General features: G+C 38.3%; 1 protein-coding gene across 1 annotated transcript in view; it reads right to left on the reverse strand.

The window, feature by feature from the left end:
- Positions 1 to 943: 943 nt before the first annotated feature.
- The window catches only part of FNDC1 (fibronectin type III domain containing 1), a 322,095-nt gene continuing 308,211 nt past the window's right edge, over positions 944 to 14,827 (reverse strand). The window contains exons 17-20 of the mRNA XM_040350922.1: positions 13,751 to 13,780; positions 10,755 to 10,916; positions 7,401 to 7,517; positions 944 to 1,519 (exon numbers count right to left, since the gene is read on the reverse strand). Of these exons, the coding sequence (XP_040206856.1) occupies positions 1,404 to 1,519; positions 7,401 to 7,517; positions 10,755 to 10,916; positions 13,751 to 13,780 (425 nt within the window). The 3' untranslated portion in view covers positions 944 to 1,403. The remainder of the gene's footprint in view (positions 1,520 to 7,400; positions 7,518 to 10,754; positions 10,917 to 13,750; positions 13,781 to 14,827) is intronic.

Genomic DNA, 14,827 nt, shown 5'->3' on the forward strand with positions numbered 1-14,827 from the left:
CTCTCGGGTTTCTCGGCAGGAAAACACTGCCGAGAATCACGACGAGAAAATAGAACATGTTCTCTATTTTTCTCGTCAAGATTTTAGGCAGTTTTCTTGATGAGAAACCTGAAAGCCTTGTACACATGCATTGTATACTCGGCAAGAAAGCTCTGCCAGCAGTTTTCTTGCTGGTTCTTGCCAAGTAAATCGAGCTTTAGCCCTAAAAATGTTCAGAATTTCAGAACAATCAGAATAACAAGATTTCCCCCCCTGTCAACTTTAATGGGGTTTGCTGCAAGGTTTAGGAACTGCAAGTAGAAATCATGAACCTGTTTGTTAACAGAACCTAGGTAGGTATGCTCATTCCTAGCCTTGAGTTCAGAAGGTTCCCCAAGGAAGGTAGATTAAGCTGCTATGGACACTTTTAATTCACTGTTCTTGTAAATACATAGTAGCCCTTTAGAACCAATAGTTTCCAGGACATACTTGATAGAATGATAGTTCTATTTAACACAAAAGATAGTGAAGCTTCATTGAAAAGAACATCAAATCAAGTGCAAGGAAAATATAAAAAAATAAATGTTTGCTTGCACATGATTTAATGATGGAAATCAGCAAAGCTTTGCGTCATTCACAAGCTCTGGGGAAAATGAGTGCAATTACACTCAAAAAGTGCGCAGTCAATTTGCCTTTAGTAAATCAACCTCAATGTATTCATGCCACAGTGTTTCTTTCCAGTTTGGCTTTGTGAAGGTCATTCTACTAAGTATGCCCTGGAATAAACAGGAGTCACATTATAAGCGCAAAGGTGTTAAGGGTCTCAAAAATATGTAAACTCTGAACACTCTAAATCTTAGCCATTTCTTTTCATTTTAACTAGTGCATACAAGTATGAATTCAGGATGAGATAACAATATAAGACAACAAATTCAGACTGTCCTTAGGAATAGACCAGTGAGTGCTTGTTCAAAAGTAGATTCTTCTATATTGGATGATTACTAATAAAATAAGCGTGATTGCAACGTGTAACTCTGAAGCGCAGAGTGGTCTGCTACTGGTGAACGATAAAGAATTCCATTTAAAAAAACAAGATTTAACTCACAAGTAAGCACGCACAGCAAGCTTAGGAAGTTCTTGCAAGTTATATGATTACACAAAGTTTGTATTCTGATTGAAGGGGGATTCAATGTAAGTGGGCTGTACCCAGGCTGCTCCATTAATCACAAAAGCACGGTTCCACTTGTGCTTCTCAGACAATTTGAAAGCAGCACCACATTTAAGTTTCACACAGTGTTTCTAGTCTTTTGGTCTTGATGCTTGAAGATCTGTCAATATTTTCTGTCCTTTTCTTTCAGCATAGTTCTTTAAAACACTATTGTATAATATATCCATGAAACAGCACCAGCTTCTTGGTAAAACCACTACCACTTTCCAGGTATGGGCACGCCGCATTCATACCAACCAACATAATTATGAGGCGTTCCAAAACCTATTTGGCCAAACATTACAGGTTCCTGAGTGTATTGGCGGTAATAACCTGCAAAAAATATTTTTATGTTAGATCACAAATTTACACACATAGTATTCCAATTTAGCAACACAGAGGGTAGACAGGCTGGTCACTTTGCAAGGGAGCAATCATGTGCAAGGAGAATTCAAATCAGCATTTTTTCTTGCATGTGATTGGATGATGGAAATCAGCAGAGCTTCACCTCATTAACTAAGCCCTGGTGATTATTCCTTTACAAAGTGCAAGTTCCCTTGAAAAGTGAACAACCTATTTGCCTTTAGTAAAATCAACACCAGCATGTGTAACACTATTAAGAAGGACCACAACAAAACACACACAATTACACTACAGAGGATATATTCTCTTCTGAGATTCATAAATAAAGAGTTACACATAATCAGAAATTATATTCATGTTTTTTTATTAGTTTTATCATTTGGATAATTATTTTTTTTTTTTTTTACAATCAGAAATTGTCAGAAGAATTTTTTTTTCCCGTACTCTAGAAAAATGTAAAATATTTCACATGCCACCCAAGGTGAGATTACGCTCCACACTCCAAAATCACATCTCAGGCACTGGCTTCTCTCATCTCCACCAAAGCAATCAATTGTACCAGCAACAGGAATGGCGCACACTGAGATGTGATGGGGTGAAATATGTCAAAATAGAACCTGTTCCTTCTGGCTATTTTAGTAAAGTAAGAATATTATTTTGCACTTCGGTCTACAAAAATATGTTTTTGTCTGCATTCTCATTGATTTCCCATCCCATACAATTAAACAAGGTCTAAAGAGGAGGTCAGCGTGGTCCAGGGATGGCCTGAGGAGTACACCCATGGCATCCTGAGAGACATTCTATACAGGCGATTGGGACTCTGTAGTGGGGTCATTATTTGGAGGTGAGCAGGCATTCCAGCCAGAGGTGGTGGTCACTGAAGTCACTGGATTATACAAATTTCTTAATGAATACATTTTAAACTAATAATCAGCCCCTTTTCACACTGGGGTGGTTTCAGGCGCTTTTTTTTTTTTTTTATTACTGCCTTTGAAACTCAACTTACAATGTATGTTTTACGTCTTTTTTTGGTCAAAACTTAACAAACATCATATTTAAAAAAATAAATAAAAAATTGGGACTTTTTTGGACTACTGTATATATATATATTTGATTGTTTTTTATATTGGTTACGTTACACTGGTTATGTTATATTGATTTTAGTTTGAGAGTCATATGTGGACACACTCTGATAGGTGTTGGCAGCAATCACAACAAGCTTTGTTTAAGATCGCTGATAATTAGTTTGCACAATATTTTTTGCACTGAGTTTATCTAATATTGCGCTGATTATGCATTGGGGGTTATTTACAAAAGGCAACTCCACTTTGCACTACAAGTAGAAACTACAAGCGCAAAGTACACTTGAAATTGCACTGAAAGTGCACTTGGAAGTTCAGTCGCTGTAGATCCGAGGGGAACATACAAGGAAAATAAAAAACAGCATTTTAGCTTGCACATGATTGGATAACAAAATCATATCAGATCTACTGTACCCCTCAAATTTACAGCGTCTGCACTTCCAAGTGCAATTTCAAGTGCACTTTGCACTTGTAGTTTGCACTTGTAGTGCAAAGTGGATTTGCCTTTAGTAAATAACCCCCATTGCTTTGTAACTGATACAAATTCAACTGTAGTAAAGACAATGGCCCGGATTCAAAAAGATGAGCGGATCTTTCTGGCGGCGTAAGGTATCTCAAATACGTTACGCCGCCGTAAATTAGGGCGCAAGTTCCGTATTCAGAAAGAACTTGCGCCCTAAGTTACAGCGGCGTAACGTATGTGGGCTGGCGTTAGCCCTCCTAATTCAAATGGGGATGATGTGGGCGTGTTTTATTTGAATTTGCTGTGACCCGGCGTATTTTACGTTTTTTACGAACGGCGCATGCGCCGTTCGTGAAAGAATCCCAGTGCACATGCTCGAAATTACGCCGCAAATCGTCATTGCTTTCAACGTGAGCGTAAATTACGTCCAGCCCTATTCGCGAACGACTTACGCAAACGACGTAAACATTTCAAAATTCGACGCGGGAACGACGTCCATACTTAACATAGGATACCCCTCATATAGCAGGGGTAACTTTACGCCGGAAAAAGCCTAGTGTAAACGACGTAAAAAAATGCGCCAGGCGGACGTTTCTGAATCGCCGTATCCACCTAATTAGCACATTCCTCACGTAAATATACGGAAGCGCCACCTAGCGGCCAGCGTGATTATTCAGCCTAAGATACTTACGCCGGAACTTTCTTAAGGAAATCATTGTGTAAATGTTTCTTTGAATCAGGCGCATAGATACGACCCGCACACTCAGAGTTACGACGGCGTAAACTCTTTCTGAATCCGGGCCAAGGATTTTAAAATGAAAGCAAAAAATTTCCAGACATGTCTGTTAGCCTGAGGCTATAGTAAATACGTTCTTAAATATGCGTACAATTGCGCTACAAATAACCCCATATTTGCTACTCTATAAATACTAAACATAAAGTGAATTGGAAAATAAATTAATTATTAAGAAATATAGTAATCAAAAGTCCTGAATTCCATCAAATACTGGCAAAACATTGGAATCTTTTAGAAAACAACACATTTGTTTCCATATGTATTGACAAAAGATCTAGCATTGTTTTTAAAAAGGGTCCTTCCTTCCATGACCATCTAGCAAATAAAATCAAAACTAAAAATAATTTGCACTGGATGAAGACCAAGAGTGACATAATCATGGCTGGCTAGACGGGTGACACCACAGGTAGCTTATTTTTATGCTTGATTTCTTTAATTCAATGTAAGTGCAATTCTATTGATTTTTTTAATAATTATATTTATGGATTCACGGATTTCATACATATGATCCTGGTAAGTTTTGTACACAGCACAGGCTGTTACCCTGGGGCACACGCGGACTTTATCCAATAACAGAGCGTTGGGCTATCTGGACTCTACTGTCCTTTTATGTTGAGTGCTCAAACTATGTTTGGATCTCCACTGCATTTGTGCCTGTATCTGACTTGGTGATAACCTGCCCCAGCTTTAATTCTACTACAGGATTGCTTAGAATGGGGTTTTCTTTCTTTTGCTGATTCCTCGGCAAAACCCCTGCAACCCTGTTTCGGTTTTCCACTTGATTACTCAATCCTTGACATTATGGGATTTTCACCATAGATGCAATTAACCTGGACTATTGATAATCAATTTTTCTGATACCATTGGAAGTGACATTACATCGACTCTCTGATATCTTGGCATTTATTGTGGAATGCCCGGAGTAGTCTGGATGAATACACTGGCCACGATGTACTAGATTATGAAACAATGTCTATATAAAAAATCCTGCTTGTCTCCCCCTGAAGAAGCCCAACGGCGAAACGCTTAGGCAACTTCAAAGGATTTGTCTATCACTAATGAATTATTAATCTAGATGGTTCTATTTTATTTATTATTTTTTCAATGTTATATTTTTGTATTTCTGTATTTTTCTATTTTTGTAATAAATAATTATTTTTATATATACTTCCGCCTTGCCTCAAAGTCCGACCTTTATTCACTCCAGTGATTGTTTTTTTTCCTTATTCTTATCATATACGGATGTGGCTAATATGAGTGCTCTTCCTTGTGTATCGTGTCCCACCTTTCCCTTTCCTTACTCTCTGCCCTTCCCCCTCCCTGTGTTTGTGTTCCTCCCTCCCCCTTCTCCCCCATCCTTATTTGATTCATCCTGGTAAGTGGATTCCATTAGAATCACGATATGGAGACATGCTTTCTGTGAAACTATTGCCTTGGAGATTGAGTGCAGGCTGTCTTTGATCTCTGTAACCGAGATCAGCATGGTAAGAGGCCATCTGCTTATAATTATGAGTACCTTATGCCACATTGGAGCACCTTTGGAGTGTTATTGTGTCGTGGAGCACTCAGCACTTTATCTTTATTCACATCTTTTCAGTGGACTTTATTTTTATTCATTGTATATATTGCACTTTGCACAGTATTTCAGCACTTTATTGTAATTTGATATGGAACTGTATACTATTTGATGTATTTACAGTTGAATATCACAGTTGATTTAATTTAAAGGAACAGCACACCATTTTGTATTTTTACTTTATTGCTTTTCATATACAACTTTTTTTGTTTGATAAATTCAGTTCATTGGCATATTAATTTAAAGGTACAGCGCACCATTTAGTATTTGTAATTTAGATCAGTGGTCATCAACCCTGTCCTCAGGGCCCATTAACAGGCCAGGTTTGCAAGATAATTGAAATACATCACAGGATATGCTGCTCAGTGATTGCAGTATTCTAGTCTGCATCTCCCCAAGGTAATACAGAAAACCGTGCCTGTTAGTGGGCCGTAAGGACAGGGTTGATGACCACTGATTTAGATGACCATCTAGCACCTAGTCATTTTACACCTACTACCAAAAAAAAGACCCATGTAATTGGATACTGCATGGCACAAATGTGGGACATATGCACACTGCACATTTATCTGCACTAACAAAAACACTTCCAGAAGGACATCAATATAGCCCAAAAATTGGAAAATCTGTCAAACTATTGGTGTTATATATCTCCTTACGTGTCCGTGGGGTGCCTACTAAACTGGAAATTTAGAGAAACTGGAACTGGAAATTTAGAGAAATCTATAAAGAGGCATTTTGCCTTTAGTCATAGGTTTAAAACAGCCTTCTTTTTTGTCCCTTAATAGAATTCACCCTAATCACGAGAGGTGACTCTAAATTTTAATATATAATATGTTTATATGTTGTTTGTACAATATTGTAACCGTTTTTTTGTTCTTTTCTTTGCTTTTGGCATTGGGTTTCTGTTTAATTTTTTGGGATCCCAGGGAATGATTAGAGTTTTCCTGTGGTACATTTTTTGTTTTAACTCTGTTCAAATATATAGACTTTTTGCCTGACCTACCCCAGCTTGCTTTTATTGATGCATATGTAATGATATTTGAGCATAGGTTTAAATAACTATCAATGTCCTGTTATATGATTGGTCATTTCCTATACCTACAGTATATGTTGTTATATATATATATGTTATTTCAGACATACTTGGCCACCAGGAAATGTGGTTTCTAGATATCTGTACTTATCAAATCACCATACTGTATACTGACATCACAGTTGAGATTCTATGAAACATGTAGAATGTAGAACGTTGGATGTTGTTTTATGTGTTTGAGTAATGTATGACATTTACTGTATAAATTGGATAAAATCTCTCTAATATCTGAATGTTAACGCTTTTTACTCATGATGTGCTATACAGGCAGTCCCCCGGGTTACAAACAAGATAGGGACTGTAGGTTTGTTCTTAAGTTGAATCTGTTTGTAAGTTGGAACAGATACATTTTTTAAGTGTAGCTCCAGCCAAAAAATCTATTTTTAAGCTTTTCGAATAGCATAAGGAAGGGTTATCACTCCTGTATCATTTTGCTTTCTGTGACCCTGTTCAGAAGATTTCACCTCACCTTCTATCCCTATAACAATTGGATTTTGAAAATTTGGGTTTGTTAGGGAAACATGGACTGGTGATAAAGCACAAGTGGAGACACCTTTTTCTCATAATAACTCTTACAGGAGTGAGTTTCCCTTCCTAGGGGTAGATTTCCTCTCACTTTCTGTTGTCTCCCTCCGTTTGTAAGTAGGAGTCATTTGTACTGTACGTCGGAAGTTTGTAAGTAGGTGACCGCCTGTATCTCAAGTTTTAATAAAATTACATATTTTATATAGATTTTTCCAGAACCTTTGTGTAACATTTGCTGACAAATAAATCCATTTTTTCATATGTCACTTATTTGGAAATTCATAGATGTAAAGTGGACTGTGGTGTCACTCACCTTTAATTGAAGGCAGGAATTCAGAGAGAGGATCTGTTCTTCCTTCCATATAGGAATCCACAAACTGACAGTGATCCTCTCCTCTCCCCCAGCTGTCACCTATACTGTAAAATGGTTCTTAAAAATAAAAGAAACATTATGATGACAATATTGGTGATTATTGGGATGTTTATAGGTCAGCTGGTAATAAATAGACACAACTGATTTAATGAGAGAGCAAAAAACAGAAGCAAACCAAGGGGAATAAGAATGTAAATATGAATTGCTTATCAGTAGACATGTGCACTGTCAAAAAATGTATTCGTTTTTGTTTCATTCATTTTTTTCCGGATCATTTATTATAATTGCAATTTGTAAATTCGTTAATTTGAAAATTCGAAAAATCTAAAATCCGAAAATAAGAAAGAAAATCCGAAAATTCAAAAGAACGAAAATCTGAAAATTCTAAATAATAACTAACTAACTAACTAATAATAACTAACTATTTAAATTATAGGTCGAGGAATTTCCTTTCAAATTTGGCTGTTTATCCGAAGTTACAAATTATCCAAACTAACGAATGCCGCATCTAAACAAATGGAACGGAACAAATTACTAATAAATAATAATAATGAGACATTTTTATTTTTATTATTTATTATTATTAATTTGTTATATTCCATTAGTTATTTTGGATAATTCATATTTTGGATACATCTGTATTCATTATGTTCACCAACAGCCAAATTTGAAAGGAAATTTCAATACCTACAATTTAATAGTTAGTTATTATTTTATATTTTGGAATTTTCAGGTTTTCAGACTTTCAAATTTACAATTTCCGAATATTCGGAAAAATTTGTTAAACAGGTTTTCGTTCATTCGAAAGTTTAGGAATTAACAAATTTGTTGAAATTCGTTAAAAAATTTATTCGGAATGAAAAGAAATGCAAATCAGCAGAGAGGGGCCACAGGCTTGATTGATGTAGGTATGTATATATGTCTCATAGTGGTTATCATTACTGCCTTGGGGTCCTTGGTTCAAGTCCTGGTTAGGACACTATCTGCATGAAGCTTGCATGGGTTTCTTCTAGGTGCACCAGTTTTCTCCCACACTTCAAAGACATTCTGGAATGTTAATGTGTTCCTTTCTAAATTTGGCCCTAACGTGATTATTCTACTGAGCGTGCCCAAGATGGCTGTCTTATCATCTGCCCCAATACCAGATAAAGCACATAGGTCTCCAAGGAGTATAATGCTATGGAATTATAAATTATTAATTACCACAGTATTTTTCTCTATAGAAACAAAAGAATAATTTTGATCAGATGTAAATTAGTTCAGACACCTTTTGTATCACATATCTCTTTTATATTCACAATTTTACATAATACATACTATATTAATTTGTTCTAGATTGGGGAAAATATTATTGTGATACGTAAATGTATAAATAGCATCTGCTTTCAGAATATCAAAATGTTATATCTCATCCTATTCCCACAACCAAATAATACATTGCAGAAAATGTCACTGTAAGAATTGCCAGAGAAAAACCTGCTGGTTGAATTAAAAAAATGCATCATTTATGGCCTGTCTAAGATTTCAATTAAGTGTACACAGTAAAGGTTGTGTCGCCACTTTCCCACATGATGGAGATTCATGATGGATGCTTTCATTGATGGTCGCGTGTGATAGATAAGTACACCACATGGGAGATTATATCAGAAGAGTGTATATTTCAACACACACTGGCAATTCAGCCACTCTTTTGTGGTACCCTGACTGCTTATCCTGGAACTTACAATTCACTATCTGCAATGAACCTATTGAAGCACTACTGGCATCATGATGGATATTGAGGTTCCAGTAGGGTTATGAGCATTATACTCACGCTAAAAGTCATTAACCAAGGTAATTTCATATTACACATATGCAGTATGTGGCGTTGACCACCTTGCAACTTTGTAAGTCACAAAGGACAGGCATATTGCAACATTCTAATTTGAGTCTGTTACCTGGTTTCTTTAGGAGACAACACAATGGTTCTAGCATGATTTTCAGTTATATGGCCATTGTTATTTAGTGCTGTCTGTTTAACTTTTATTTTTTATGTAAGAGGATCAGGTCCTCATAAACTATAATGCTGTGACCAATATCATCATTACATGCATTCAGTGGTAGATTGTTTATTACTGAGATTCAACAGATTACTGAGTTCCAACAGCACACAAGGAGAACATACAGATATATCTCTCATGCATAGCACATCATAATTTCATCACCAACTATTGTGGCGATTATGCATCTACATGCAATGTCGCTCAACTGCACTCACGTTTGCATTTAAAAATAAGTTTAAAGTGGTTCTAAAGGTAGAAGTTTTTTTTATCTTAATGCAGTAAGATAAATAACCTTCAGTGTGCAGCAGCCCCCCTCAGGCCCCCTAAAACTTAGCTAAGACCCACCTCGGTCTAGTGATGTTCACGAGAACCTCGGCTGCCCAGGACTCTCCCTCCTGATTGGCTGAGACACAGAAGTGGGCGCATTTGCGCCCACTTCTGTCAATCAAAGTCAGAGAGATAATGGGGAGAGAGAGGGGGCAGGGCCGAGCCAAGGCTCCATATCTGATTGGACACACAGAGTGCCCCATAGCAAGCTGCTTCATGTGGGGGCACTCAGCAGGAGGGAGTAGGCAGGAGCGCCAATGAGGGACCCAAGAAGAGAAGGATAGAGGCTATCTGTGCAAAACCAAAAAAACAAGACTTTAATATCACTTTAATAATGTATTAAATAATACAGATATGCATTATTTTTTACCTGTCCAAAGTTCGGCTTTAGCCCATTACTCACAAAAATTGTAGAAACTGTGGCATTTATTTCCATTTAAGGAGAAATACAGCCAAAGATTGTTTGGCTCTACTTCTCCTGTGGATCGCAGGAGTGCAGTTTGTTCTGCACTCCTGTGATCGGTTTTCAGCAGACAGCAGGCTCCAGCTGACGTCACAGAGCTGGTCAGGCTGGGGCAAAATCTTGACAATGAATTCGGGATCTGCCCACATGCCTGGACTGGCACCCGACTCAACCTTTATGAGAGCGGCTGAGAGCCTGGGCCGGCTGCTCCTGCCCCTCTCCACAGCCCAACGTTCCAGTGAGCAAGCAGATAGTGGTGACTGACAGTCACCATTTTTCTGCTCAGGGAACCCTGAGAACCGAGCAATCAGTGGTGTTTGATCACTCAGTTCTCAGGTCTTGGAGCAGACGGGGAACAGATGCAGCATCGGTTCGATGCTGCATCCACCTAGGTGAGTATGATTCTGAGGAAAAAAAACATGCTTCTCTAAAAATAAATATTTTTGCAAACAAAAATCTTACCTCTTAGATTTTCACTGAGATAAATCTTATATCGCAAAGAATTGCAAAGCATGACTCCAACAAACTTTCTGTACCATGTGCGTTTGACATATTGCTTTCCATGACAACCACTATAACTTGAGTCATGTTTGAATGCATAAGGGATCCAAATGGGTTCACCACCTTCAAGATAGACCAAAAGAAAAATGACATTGTCTTCATATTCTGGTTTTCATAATTAAATTACACAAAAACTTAAAAGAAATCTATCTTCAGAGAAACCTGAATTCTTGCATTGCAGACCTCTCCTTCTGAAAATGCAGTTTGCCTATCTGTCATAATTAACCTTTGATTCAATACCTTTTTTTTATTTTTTATTTATATGTTCTTAACTACTAACCGACCTCCACCGTCATTATACGGCGGGCCAGGTCGCTCTCCTGGCGAGAGCCTGTAGCTATAACGTCCGCTTTTCGAGCGGCCACTAGGGGCGCGGGTGCACCGCCGGAGGCGCGCGCGCCCCCCGCTTGCCCCCCACTCCCGTGCGTGTGCCCGGCGGCTCGATCGCCGCCGGGCACCCGCCATTGCTCGTTACAGAGCGGGACCGGGAGCTGTGTGTGTAAACACAACAGCTCTCAGTCCTGTCAGCGGGGGAAATGCTGATCTTCTGTTCATACAATGTATGAACAGAAGATCAGTGTTTCCCCTAGTGAGGCCACCCCCCCCACAGTAAGATAACACACAGGACTACTTAACCCCTTCCCCGCCCCCTAGTGTTAACCCCTTTACTGCCAGTTGGCATATTTTATAGTAATCCAATGCATTTTTATAGCACTGATCGCTATAAAAATGCCAATGGTCCCAAAAATGTGTCAAAAGTGTCCGAAGTGTCCGCCATAATGTCGCAGTACCGAAAAAAAATCGCTGATCGCCGCCATTACTAGTAAAAAAAATATATTATAAAAATGGCATAAAAATACCCCCTATTTTGAAAATGCTATAACTTTTGCGCAAACCAATCAATAAACGCTTATTGCGATTTTTTTTAATGAAAAATATGTAGAAGAATACGTATCGGCCTAAACTGAGGAAAAAAAATGTTTTTTATATATTTTTGGGGGATATTTATTACAGCAAAAAGTAAAAAATATTAATTTTTTTCAAAATTGTCGCTCTATTTTTGTTTATAGCGCAAAAAATAAAAACCGCAGAGGTGATCAAATACCACCAAAAGAAAGCTCTATTTGTGGAAAAAAAAGGACGCCAATTTTGTTTGGGAGCCACGTCGCACGACCGCGCAATTGTCAGTTAAAGCGGCGCAGTCCCGAATCGCAAAAAGTGCTCTGGTCTTTGGGCAGCAATATGGTCCGGGGGTTAAGTGGTTAATTGTTTTCTTCAATACAAAAAATCTGTTTAAAATACATACATCTTTATACGTAAAACACATTGTATGCATTTAAAGTGCTCCCTAGACCCATAGCCTGCCCCCCCCCTCCCCTATTAACCCCATTATCATATTCGTACCACAAACTCTATCCCTACTGCAGTATAAGCTTTTTCCTCTTCTCTCTTTCTTATTTCTTCTTTCTTTCTTTCTTTCTTCTTTCTTTCTTTCTTTCTTTCTTTTCTTTCTTTCTTTTCTTTCTTTCTTTCTTTCTTTCTTTCTTACTAACCCTGATTCAAAGAAGGTGATCTGACAATTCTCGAACTTTTCTGATCTGCATGCATGTTTTTCATCAGTGACTTGGAAAATACAGAAGCTTAGACGGTCAGCATAAAAGCCAGGCAGCTAACATTTTCAAAATTGCTATGGTTTGTTCCTGACACTCATTAGAGCTAAAGAAGTTACTTGGATGAGTGGTGAAATGTCTTCAATGTTAAAGAAAAAGTCCAAATAAATATGGCAAATTACTACTAGCCATTTTAGCCATTTTAACCACTTAACCCCCGGACCATATTGATGGTCAAAGACCAGAGCACTTTTTGCGATTCGGCACTGCGTCGCTTTAACTGACAATTGCGCGGTCATGCGAGGTGGCTCCCAAACAAAATTGGCGTCCTTTTTTTCCCACAAATAGAGCTTTCTTTTGGTGGTATTTGATCACCTCTACGGATTTTATTTGTTGCGCTATCAACAAAAATATAGCGTCAATTTTGAAAAAAATGAATATTTTTAACTTTTTGCTACAATAAATATCCCCCAAAAAATATATATAATTTTTTTTTTTTCTCAGTTTAGGCCGATACGTATTCTTCTACATATTTTTCATAAAAAAAAATCGCAATAAACATTTATTGGTTGGTTTGCGTAAAAAAGTTAGAGCGTTTACAAAATAGGGGGTAGTTTTATGGCATTTTTATAAATTTTTTTTTTTTTACTAGTAATGGTGGCGATCAGCAATTTTTTTTTGGTACTGCGACATTATGGCGGACACTTCGGACACCTTTCACACATTTTTGGGACCATTGGCATTTTTATAGTGATCAGTGCTATAAAAATGCATTGGATTACTATAAAAATGCCACTGGCAGGGAAGGAGTTAACACTGGGGGGCGGGGAAGGGGTTAAGTATGTTCCCTGGGTGTGTTCTAACTGTATTGGTGGTGGCCTCACTAGGGGAAATGACTGATTGCTGTTCATACATTGTATGAACAGACGGTCAAGCATTTCTCCCCTGACAGGACCGGGAGCTGTTTGTTTACACACACAGCTCCCGGTCCTCGCTCTGTAACGAGCAATCGTGGGTGCCCGGTGGCAATCGCACCCGCCCGGCACGCGCACGGGAGTCAGGGACGACTAGTGGCGCACGGGAGTCAGGGACGACTAGTGGCCACTTCGAAAGCCGACGTATAGCAACGCGTTCTTGCGCAGGGGAGCCGACCTGCCGCTTTATAACTGCGGCGGCTGCTCGGCAAATAGTTAAGAACAGCTGTGTTTATATTTTATTGTATGTATTCAAATACCAAGTTATTATAATCACTGGGAATTACCTCTGTTAATTCATGCAGAAACTTACCTGGCGGTCTTACAATGAGCAATGGATTATCTGTAGGGAGGAAAGTAGAAAAAAAAGGATGAGTAACCATCACAAATTTTTTTTTTTGCATTGCTAAGTGCATTCTAGCTTCCATTTTCCATTGTAAGTACCTAAAACATTGAGCTAATAATTTTGTGTCCCATAAGTCGGCATCATCTTCTTCTCATATAGGAACATAGTCAACACATGCACAGATTTGTCATTAGCTCTTCCATATTGCCTATTATTAGAACTTCAAACATGCATCTGATGTCAGTGGTAATAATAAGGAAAATGTATGGGATTTAGGAGATTTTAATTATTTGGCCAAACGTATCAGTAGAAAATGTGAAATGTATTGCCAGGCCCTGCTCTTCACTTCAAATTTCAGGTGGCCAGACCATTTTTGCTATTTTTCCCTTTTATTTAACATGCTTCATTATTTTTTACTTACATCTGCTGGTTAAAAAGGAGGCCACCCCCCCAAAATGCACTATATCCACAGCAACCCGCACAGTTTCCAAGGGTGCATGCTGAGTGGCAGCCAGTCTTCCCCTACATCCCCCCCCCCAGCGTTTGTCAGATACATGATGCTAGTGCATCCGGCCCCCTGCTCTCCTTTCTCTCTTGTAGTATATAGGCACAGGGCAAAGATAAAAAGTGGAGTGAATGACATTCAGTGGTGTCTACACGTGGTGGATTCCTACTTAGTACTTGTATCAAAACATTTTGTTTGATGAGCATGATGACATTTCTGGAGCACATGATTAAATAATTGTATAATTTTTATTTTCAATTGATAAAGGGGTTTATTGTGCTAGTGTATGCACTTCCCTTGCTTTGTATTCCTCTGTTTAGATTGTCCACAGTCCGTGTTCAGACAACTAAGGGATGGCTGCAAAGATTTAAGCATAAAGGACCTTGCTTGTTCCAAAAATGGACCCTCATTAGTCTGATGCCTCGTACACAAGACCGTTTTTCTAGGCAGGAAAAAAAACAAAGTTTTCCCGACGTGATTCCTCTCCAGCCTGACTTGCATACACACGTTCATGCAAAAAAAACATCCGACCAAAGCAT

The sequence above is a fragment of the Rana temporaria genome, chromosome 4 (genome assembly GCF_905171775.1).
Source record: "Rana temporaria chromosome 4, aRanTem1.1, whole genome shotgun sequence".
Lineage (NCBI taxonomy): Eukaryota > Metazoa > Chordata > Amphibia > Anura > Ranidae > Rana > Rana temporaria.